Raw genomic sequence first — 11,486 nt, forward strand, 5'->3', positions numbered from 1 at the left:
CCAAACAGCTAATTGGGCAGTTGGATTGGGCTTCCGGAATAACGCCAATCAACTGTTCTAGGTGGCAGGATTCACTGCCATTTGGCAGCGAAGGCAATCAGTGGCAGCAGCAATCCCCACCGCCTAGAAAGCTGATCAGCGATATTCCGGGAGGCCGATCCAACAGCCAATCGGTTGCTCCGCAGCAAAGGCTCTAGCATTCCCTGGTGACAGGCGGCAGCGGCAAATGCCACTGCACCAATCCCCTTCCCCCCACCACAATATTTGCTCTATAAGACTCACAAACATTTTCACCCACTTTTGGGGGGGGGGGGAGTGCGTCTTATAGTGCGAAAAATACGAAATTTATTTCTCATTGTTTGTTTTGGTAGCCTCATCTTAAATTCAGAATCATGAGAGAAACCTTGCCAAGCAACCTTGCCAGAAAACCCTTAATTTATCTTGTACATAGTTCTTATTTAGAGGATAGAAAAAGGAAGTGGAAGTAGTTGGAACATTGGGTGGGAGAAGGATCATATAATGCTGAAATTCTTGATTGTAAGGGAAAGTAAGACTTAGAATTTATGTCAGGCCTATCAAACTGGCAGCCCACGGGCCGGGTACTGCCCATGCAGGCCACACCCACTCCAGTTCCGCAAAGGCAGAAAACATCCTTATATGGCCTGCAATACGATTGGGTTTGACACCCCTGATTTATGTAGTCACTAAGTGTTGAAGAAAACTATTCTAGTGAAAAGGAAAGTGGAAGACAATGAAAAGGCCATTTTGGCTACACAAAAGGTTAGTGAAAACCTAATGATAAAATAAGAACACATTTTAAAAAATGGGAAAGGGGGCCAGGTAAAAAAGGAAATGTTAAAAGAACTATAGTGCTTCTGTCAGGCAAGTGTAAAGTTAAACTGAGATGACTTAGCAAAGGATACTAAGAATAACGAATGGGCATAAAGTGTTTTCAGTAGAAAAAGAAAAGAAAGAATCTAATTAGTATTTGCTCAGTGAAAAGGCAAAATACCAACAGATAACAAGGAAAAGACAGAGCATCTCAACTTCTATTTTGCTTCAGTTAGTCCATCAACACAGAAAGAAGGAAAAAGTAGGAAATTAAGAAGGGGGCATGATTAAAGATTGAAATTTCTAAAAAAAAAAATGTGCATAGTTTGAATGACCAAAGTCCTTCTAATTACCTTAGGAAAAGTTATTTATAAGCCATTCTTTTTCCAAGTGTTTTATTCACAAGTCCAATGTTACAGGCAGAATTATCAGCAACTGATACTGCTTTTAACCCAACATAGCCCAACCATTTCTATTCTCCCTTCAACTGCTTAAGTCAAATATTGCTCTTGCATGGCTATTGACATTAGAATGCTCTCTTTTTTGCTTAGGAGATGGCCATAACAGTTTTCATAGATATTGCACTTGAAACAATATTAGTTGGATTTGTCCTCTCAATGTTCAGAAATGGGATATTCAGCCATATTGTTTTGAAAAAAGGGGTCTTTTTGGTTTTGAAGCTGATTAATCATGTGATCCAGCAACTTCCACCCTAATTAAAGATTCAGATTTTAATTATTACAGTTCTAATTCTTCCATCCTGTGGGTTATGCTGATATTTGAATCTCTTTTACAGTATACTGTATGGCTCACGATTTCTGTACTAATAATTCATGCCGTATTTAATGGATTTCATTTAGAAATTTAACAGCCTGCTGTGACTGGAACTCATTTTTCATGTATAAGATGGATTTCTATTTTCTCTAAAATCCAGAAGACTCGCCATTTCTTTCATAACAATATATCTGACAGAAGTGTTTTATTCCTATTAGCAATTCCTCAGCATTCTCCCCCTTATGTGTCACTGATCAAAGAAAACCCCTTAATCCCAACATGTCCCTCCCCCAAGTCACTTGGCCTATATCTTTCTAGTGCTTTTTCTGTGATTCTGAGAGAACCTTTTAAACAACTTGTACCTGTTCCCATAAACTGCTGATCTGAAAATCTGTATTTCTAATGGCTGCCTGTGGGTGGGGAGCTTCGAGCCCATGTCTTCCAATGCATAGAAGTAAATGATCATCTGCCCAAGTATATCAATAATTAACTTATCTGATTTCTTGTCAAAGCTGTTGTTGCTCCTGACAGTATTTCATCATTTACTTAATGGATGCAAACCCCCTGTCTTCAACCTGGATTACAATGATACATTTTCAAGACTAGCAGCTCTTTGTTATAATGGCCAAATGAACGTTGTTTTCTGAATGCATATTTTAAAATGGTGTCTTCAATCCACCTATGTTGTTTTTCTATATCATTTTGCTCTCAAAGGGAATAATTGGTTATGAGATCTCTGTCCTCCAAATCCCATCATAGTACATTTTACCAGGCATACTGCTGTGGTGTGGATAGACATCTATCCTGGATCTGGGCTGTGCGTGATATCCATGCAAAGGGCAATGCATGCTGTTGTCATGCAGTTCCCATTCACTAATACTGCTCATCCAGGTAAACATACCTGAAGTTTGTAGGACGACAAAGGAGATAGGTTGTCTCTTACTGCATTTCTTACAGCGGTTGCTGGTTCTTTTTGTTTTGCATATTCTGCTTTGTATTGCTTGGGAACTGAACAAGAAAAGCAGGAGGCATGGCCTGAACAGTTCCAAATTAAGAGCTCAGTTCTAGGATATTCCACTCATTTGGATAAAAAAATAAATGTGAAAACATGGGTTCCCATCTAAAGATGAGCAATTAAAGATGAACAAAATGTCCCTATAAGGATATAAGTCAAGAATACTCAGAAGCAATGCTCTAAGTCTGCATTGGTTCTGTAACATTTCTGAGCAGATATCTCATGATTTGCTACAGACTGGATGTTGGAAATCTCACCATGAATCTGAAATGTCTTCCTGGGCAGAGTAGAATGAGAAGCGAGCTATTGGGACCAATGATTTGTGGCTGCCATTCGCGGGAATGCCTGCCTCGGCCTTGGAAGCAAACATTGAGAGCCAGTAGGCAGAATCAAAGGAAGTGTCTGGAATTGATCTAGAGAACAATTGAGCAGAGCAGGCAACCAACTATGATTTGGGCTTTCATTTCTCTTGTCCTGACCAGTTGAAATAAATTATAGCACCAGATCTCCATAGTACTAGGTTGCCTGTCCGTGAGTTAAGCTATATTAATTTGTTATTTAAGCAGAAATTTAGCAGCTAACAATGGCTGTATTATTTTTGTAACTCTTATTTTGTAATAAGTCTATTACTTATTCTAAAACTAAGGATATATTTGGAGACAAGTTTAACAAAAGAATGTTGCATGCAATAGTTGTAGAAGCTAAGCCTTAAAACTTTGACCAAAGAATTGTGGCTTCTTCATATTTTGAGTCTGGGATTAATACATGGCTCCCTGGCAGAGCATACAAATAAACTTTGAATTTTGTATTTTCAATACAAAAAGGCATTTCTGTAGTAGTTTTATCAAATACCATGTATTAAATTCCCACAGTGACTTTTAATACTTATTCTGAGCTGCAATTTATGATTTGGGATTAAACTGGTAGTATCCTTGTTTATTATTATTTACTGACCTTCAGGCCTTACCATGACATTCTTAGTGTTTCTTTTTGTTCCTGCATGTGGAAGGGAGAATATTGATGCAATTCCTCTTCAGAGTTTGCCCTATAATTGTGATTAATAACAGTTGCTTTCACTATCCCGAAACAGACAGCCTGGTTTGTCTGCCTACCACAATCATCTTGTGATAAATGGAGCTATTTTAACTCTAGTTTTGTGTATCAAAGAAAACAGATGTAGTCTGGGACTTGAGGCTATAAGGAATATAAAGCATGTTTAACTTAATCTTCATAGTACTTACTGCTTCTGTGGAAAGAAGTAGACAGTTTATACCAAAGAGTTTACTCCTAACAGTCCCTTTTTTAGGGGGGAAAAATGAAAAATAAAATCTTGAGAAATTGGACTCATGAGAAATAGTTGCCCTTTGCAAATAACTTTGTTGCTTTCTTCTCAGTATTTATTTCGTGTATAAATATATCATTTAATGTTAGTTACTTAGGATTATTTGAAACCAGAAAAGGGAAACATTTTTATTCCGCGGGAAAGCATTGTATTTTGAAGACAAAATTTGCAGAGAGATTAGAGGACATTTCCAACTTCTCTTGAATTCCCTTCCATTATGCTAACTTCCCAATTGCCAACAGCATTGGAAATGCAGAGGAGGAATTGTGAGAAGTGCAGATTTTGCATTAATGAGTCTATTCAGTATTGGTGGGCTGGTCACCCTTGTCATTTGCTTGCATGTGTGTATCTGTGTATTATAGTGCAGTAGTTAACACTCATATTGGGGCTGTCCATGTTATTTAAATTTAACAGTCCACTATAATATACCTAATGTGTTAAAATAAGTATCTTGAGGAGATACACTAGCATCTTTGAGCCTAGATGAATAGAATAATCAGTTGGAATAAAAATAAGCAATTAAAACTCTGCTAGGTTCTTAAATATTTCTACAATATTCAAGATAGCTTAATCTTTCACATTTGTATTTGTTTCTGTTGATTAAAAATGGTTTGATTGATTCATTTAGCAGTTATCAGCTAGGCAGTATTTTTATATGTTTATTGAAGAGATGTTCATGAATATTCACTTGCAGTTTCAAGGTCTCAAGTAAATTGTTATTCAGCTATGTCACTGAAGCAAATCCACTAGAGATATTAAGAGGCTGGCTGAATGGATGGATAAAAGCAAGCATTTGCAGTAGCTGAGAAATTAAATACTGCAGAATAAAATAATGCGCTTTTAGGTCTTTCAATAGACCTAAAAAGGTCTTAATTAAAATGAATTAGCTTGAATAAAAGTAACTATAAACTTAAAGCAGAATAAAGATTAAAGATTCACAGTAAGAGCGTTACGTATGTATGCCTGTTACATATGTACATCAGCGATTGCAATTAACAAATAATTTGGATATTTAAAAACCAGTGTTATATTTACACACTATGGAAAATAGGCAAAGTAGATTGCACCTTTTACTGCGAGATACTCTGCCTCATGAGTTCATGTAGTCAGGTGGTGCTTCTGTTATTTTATCTGAGAAACGGCTCTATATTTTCCAGGCAAAATAAAATTATCTTTTTTTAAACGACACCTTGCCTGGTTATACTTGCAAAAAAGCAACTGTGGGCCTCTAACACAGTGAAAATCGATATTCGGGGTTTGCAGCTTTATGCTACAAATGGGTTAATTTCTTTACCAAATATGTTCATAAAAGACCACCGGTGTGCGCTGCACAGCTTTTTTACTTTCCGGTTCGCTAATCAAATGTATGTTAGATTTATTATTGTAAAAGTATAAAGCATAGAAAATGTGACAAGATAGATGTGTAAATTATCATAGTGACAGAACTAATGATGCAGTCCAAGCACCTTCTGTTTTCCAGCACTCGGTGAGCAACTTCATTAAATATGCAGTGGCTGTTTGGTGGCTGCTCAGACATCAGTTCAGTCCCTGGTGGAGTCGCATTATTGTGGAGGTGGGGAAAAGGCAGGCCTGCTAGCTGTTGGACATCCTGCTGTGGTTTTAATGTGCTCCAGCTTGTTGGACCAGTTGTTTTCAGTCTTTTTTTGGACAATTACATCTATATCCACAGGATACATTCACTTAAACAATATTACAGATAATGGAGTATAGTGGCTTAGACTATTCATTGTCTCTTTAGCTCTGGTTGGCACATCGGTGGCTGAGAACGCACTCCTGGTCAGGCTTCCCTTTTTTCTTTTTTTTTTCCAGAGAGCTTGGTGACAGGCTGATATTTGGCAGGGGAAAGAAACAATAATTCTCTGTTCTCAGTTGGTGTTCATATCATTCATTATTCCTGAGGCAATTTAACCAGCTACCTCAAACATAGGACTTCCTAGTTTAGTTGCGGGGGCGGGGGGGGGGCGGGCAGAGGGAGGCATCTAATGCAGCCAAGACAAGAGGCATTGGTTGCGACTTATTTTTTTTTTCATACAAATACTTGAAGCTTTTGATTTAAATTCATGCTGTATTCAGCACCTGCTTCAATTTATTCAATCAAGGATTAACTGCTGTTATAATACTTGCTTAATGATAGAACTGATGTCATTTAAAACAACTGTAGTTTTGTGACTGTGTGTTATAAACTGTCAAGTTTATATTCATATTTATAATTTTCTAAGTTGTGGGAGGAAACCAGCTTGGGGTAGTAATTAAAGGCACACAGCCAGCTGGGTGACTTGGGGCCATTCAGCTTTAGGAAGAAAGCAAGAGCAAGCCACTTCCCAAAAAATTACAGGGACTTGTCCAGGCAGTCAGTAGGAGTCAAGAAGCCCCTCCCTTCCCTCCCTCCCCAAAAAAAGTTATGTAAAGATGGTGACAGCTGGCAGTAGTCTTGGATGCAAATGTAATACTTAGATGTAGGTTAAACAATGCCTAATATCTATTAACCCATTTAGCTGTAGTATTATTTATCTTATTATTTTCTTTACTCCCCATTTTATTGGTATTATTATTGTTGTTGTTGTTATTATTTGCTTTGCATGCACAATAAGAGTGTCTGTACTGGAAACAAATTCCTTGTGTATCTATTCACATTTGGTCAAATAAAATATTCCACTGGGTTCAGAGGAAATTACTCCTAAATATAGATACAGATAGAACTGCAGCCAAAATCTGTCACCCTACTTTTGAGAAATGTGTTTTCTTGTTTATTTGATAACCGGAGTGTTTTTCATAAAATAATTCTGTCTAGTTCATTATAGCCTGTGCATTGTTTGTTTAAAACAGAGTACAGAGTTCTCTACTCAAATGTAAATATATGCTGCTTCAGTTTAATTGTATTTAATGCAAAACATCATCTTTGCCTAAACTTGATCTAAATTTCACACTTTGTAAAGAGAAAAGGCAGTCTGGAATCCAGGTTTCCTTTGGGAATACATTGAACTTAATGAGCTTGATAGTCTGGTGGGCTCAATAAATCAAATAAAGCAAAACATTTCTCATTTTTGAATAAAAGCATTTATCACCCAGTGTTTGTTCATTCATGGCCATAAGATTAATTGGTTCCTGCTATTATGGTGAATATTAAAGACACTTTTTGTTGTTTTTTTCTTCCAGTGGGCAAGTTACGAAAACACTGGCTGAAAGAATGTGTATCTGACGTTGGCTTCGGGATGCTGAAATCCATCAAACAATTTGTGGACCCCAATAACATATTTGGGAACGGAAACCTTTTATAACCTTGTTACTCTCCACACTGAAGTACCGGAAAGAATAATGTTTGACTCTCATAGCTTTTCCCAGTATCCAAAAATAGCATGGACTTAGTTTCAAAAGCTTTTCCTTCCCTGCAAATTTTATTGCTTCTTTCAATTGCAGAGTGAAGACTGTTCACATGCAATCAGTTCAGAGTATAGTTAGATCCATTCAATTGATAACCTATTTGGATGGCTTTCCTGCTGTAGGTGCTAAAATGTTTGAGAGTGACCCTGATGTGGTTGGAAACTTTCTTGCTAGAAAAGCACTTTGGGGAAGCAGATGAAAAATAGGAGTATATTTAACTGAAGTACAGTTTTCTGTTGAACAGTTAAAGCAGATAGAAGCAATGCCAAGCTGCAATTGGAGAAAAAAAGGTTGATATTTGGATAGGAGACAAAACATGCTGATACTATTTTAAAAAATTAAATGTTTTTAAATCCTCTTATCAATCTTACTGAGCCAGAAAAGTAAACCTTTCTTTCTCGATATTGGAATTCATTGTTACATAAAATGTCAAACTTCATAATCGGTCTTCATTTTATTTTAGAGGGCAACTTTTCGTAAGAATAAAAATAGTGCTATTAGTTCTAATCCTCCAATAGGAAAAAAAAAATGAAATTTCAGCCTTTACAAATCAAAGCAATGTTTAAGTTGTTTACCCACAAAAACAAAATACCAAGCTTCTAAAAGTATCCATGAGCATTTAAATTAAATGTATAATGTAATATTTCACGGGATAGTTAAAACAATGCAATGGGTCTAGAATTTTATTCTGTCAATGATAGAATAGAATCTCCTGAGCAAACATTCCTTTTGGCAGAAAAGTTGAAGGAAGGGATATTATTTTATGCTAATCGAAGAGCTGCTCCCTAGAGTTTGTTATTCTTACTAAGCATGCCTAAATCAAGCTGGCTTTATTGGGACTAAACTGTTTACATGTTACACCCATCCAAATCCATTATTGTGAAATAAGGAGATTTAATCAGTTTCATTGTAAAGAAACATATATAAACAAAAGTACTTGAAACATTTTTTTAGCTTTTATTCTGCTTTGATAACAAAATTGAAGTTTAATGTACACATTTAAATATGTAGCTAAACTCAGAAACATGAGTGGTATTTGGTCCAAGACAAAAATCAACACATGTTCAAATCTTAAAGATTGCTATAGCAGATGGCTTAAACATACTTTTAAAATAGGCACCTACACATTATTATACTGTAATACTGATGGCTCCTTACCATGGTTACAAAATAGGCAGCCATTTTTCTAAATTTAATCCACAGAAATAAAATTGTATTCAGCAGAGATTGGCTATTTGGATCATTCCATCTAGTTGCCCGTTGGTCTCAGTTAAGGTTTTGTCAGCCAAAGAGAGAGGTGCTCAAATACTCTGTGACTCCATCTCGCTTCTTCAAAGTAGACTCTAATGAAGATGCAGGGGACTATAGAGAAGGGAAGTACAAAACTGTTTGTCAGCAGGTGGAATCCAACTGGATTCCAGTTAAAGAGGGTCACATATGTGCATTAATTTTTACTTCTGAGTTAGGGTAAGGTATCCTTACCATTACTAGTTTAGGGATACGTACAGGGATACATGGAGGATTTGGATTTTGTTTTTGTAGAGTATCAAATATAAACCAAATGTGTGTTACAGGGAATAAAGTTGCCTTTTTGATAGAATTAAAGCAGAAGTTAAATTTCCTGGTTGTCTTCTCTTGTGACCAAATTTATGCTATCCCCCAAATTTCTAGTCTCACTTAAGGTGCTCAATTGGTTTATTTTACTGGTGGGATTCTCTTAATCCTCTCTTTCCTTAGGATGCACAGAATTATAACTTTGCAGATATGTTCCATATCTTTATAGCTAAAAAGGAGTGTTCAAATCATGAAGTATAATCTTGTGTCATGTGGGTACAGTCCTATCAAAGTAATTGTGAAGTCACAAAGGTAGACAGACTTTTGGAGAAAGACACAATGCAGATAACTGTGAACAATGTAAATTGCTTTACTTATGCCTATTTTGCTAAACCTTTTTTAATTGTTAAATCGTTTGGAGTATTAGCAAGAGTTACTTGTAAAATATGCACTAGCTGAATGCTAATTTTGAAAAGTGATGTTCATTAAAAAATCAGAAATACACCAAATAAAGAAGCTGTTGCTTATCTTTTCATGGCATACCGACAGACTTGTGAAAGCTATATATCGGTAGATGGCATATTTAATTTTTCTCCATTGCTGCATTGTAATACCTTGATGCCCTTTCATGAGAATCCAGTGACCAATAGAGTCAAAATTATTTATTGATGAAGTTGCAATATTTTTCACCAGACATCCAAATATACACAACCCTGCAGAAGCCAAGAGGGTAAGGAAGCTCAGAAACTTCTTCCCTCATGGAGCAAAACTGCTGGAGATGGAATAAAACCATGTATGGTGCCCGTGCTTTTGAGAGTCTAATCATAGCATGAGCACTTCCCAGCAGGTGCTCTTACCAAATAATGAAAATGTTTTAAACAAGACGAGATGCTTAATACAACGTTGTGATAACTGCTCAGGACTGCTCATGGAGAGGATGAGGGAGCCTGGAAAAGTGCCTTGCTGCTTTCAGACTGGTTCTAGCCCTGTTATGGGCTTTTTCCAGACACACTCAGTGAGGACTATGGTAGGCCCTGTTGCAGGCTGCACTGTACATTTCTTTGATAGGTTTCAAGGTAACTGAAGTTAGGATGAAAATTGTAAGAGAAAAGGTCCATTTTGATACCCCATGAGCAATTTTGGGGAGGATTCTGCCTGAAATACTCTTTAACATCAGTTTTACAGGATCAGCTTTATATTAGTTAAAATGTTTTCAGTGCCACCCTGATAGAACAAGTTTTCAGTCACAGTTGCCCACTGTTCACAGTTGCTTCCAATTCATAGCAGGTAATGAGATGTAAAGAATTAAGACAACTATGTCCCACACAGATGAAGGACCTTGGATCAAACTGTGATTCCCCCATATAATGAGGCAAATGAGGAGGCCTTTCGAAAGTAGATTGTGAAGAAGAAGTAACAGAAATGGACAAGAGGGAATCAACCTTTTGTGCCTGGAATGTAATTAGTTAGATCTGGTTTTCTTAAGATATGCAGGAGAGGGCTTGAAATTCAACATTGTAAACCAGAGTATTGGCGTTTAGATCTTTCAATGGCACATGTTTGTGCACCATTTCAGAAATGTTGAATTTAAGAATAATGGAGTTTTGTGGTTTTCAGTTTAGAAAACCAGTTACTTAGGAGTCACTTTATATTAAATGTGCCTATATTAGGGACTAAATTGTTACGTTAAATGTATCTCTGTATTTGCCTTGTGGTGGTGGTTTTTTATGTCGCAGTAGGGTGATTAGTTTGGGTCTGGATCATGGCATAAATGGGAGAAGAGCAGGTGTTTTTTTTCAGCCGACCTTCTTGATTCAGATTGAAGCCTCAAATGGGGTTCCAATAAAAAAAGTTTAAAAGCACATCCATGGGTACATTTAATATAACATTTTGGGGTTGCACATCAAATTAAAAAGTTAATCCACTATATTACTAGCTAATGAAAGAATTGAAATTTCTGCTAATTATGTAGAACATGTTGATCACGTATTGATAAGTTAATTGTACAACTACTGTTACAATGTTGACATTATAGTTGCTTATTAATAAAATGGTCCTAAATGTTCTCCATAAATTGATTAAATTAATACATTTTCAAATGGTTTGTTGTTTCTCTTTTATTGAAACATTTTAGCTAAATGTCAAGCAGTGATTGAAATTATTGGCATCTTAGGAGGATAGACTTTGGGACAAAGGATCAGTCTTTTAGAATATAAAACTTTGTTTTAACGAAACTCTCCATTGTTTTCCAGATAACATTTTTTGAAGCCAGACCTAATCAGCTGAGCTTACTGAATAAGCTAAGCATCAATGTGTTCTGTCTGATTTAGCCTATCATGTCAACCCAGAGACTAGTTTATAAATAACTACCCATATTTTTCAGAGTATAAGACACACTTTTTCCCCTCCTAAAAGAGGGTGAAAGTTTGGGTGCATCTTATACACCGAATATAGCCCCGCCCACCTGCCAGCCCCCACACTTTGGCCTCTGCCTCCCAGCAATTTGCCTCCTTGCAGCAAACAGCCCATTTCAGCTTCAGCACAGCCTGATTAGCACAAGCAGCTGAT

At 36.6% G+C, this 11,486-nt stretch overlaps 1 protein-coding gene across 1 annotated transcript in view; it reads left to right on the plus strand.

The window, feature by feature from the left end:
* The window catches only part of AGPS (alkylglycerone phosphate synthase), a 55,700-nt gene extending 44,683 nt beyond the window's left edge, over nucleotides 1-11,017 (plus strand). Inside the window, exon 20 of the mRNA XM_034428310.3 lies at nucleotides 7,140-11,017. Within this exon, the coding sequence (XP_034284201.2) occupies nucleotides 7,140-7,261 (122 nt within the window). The 3' untranslated portion in view covers nucleotides 7,262-11,017. The remainder of the gene's footprint in view (nucleotides 1-7,139) is intronic.
* Nucleotides 11,018-11,486: the final 469 nt, after the last annotated feature.

The sequence above is a fragment of the Pantherophis guttatus genome, chromosome 1, assembly GCF_059756535.1.
Source record: "Pantherophis guttatus breed Tessera chromosome 1, ASM5975653v1, whole genome shotgun sequence".
Taxonomy (NCBI): Eukaryota; Metazoa; Chordata; class Lepidosauria; order Squamata; family Colubridae; genus Pantherophis; species Pantherophis guttatus.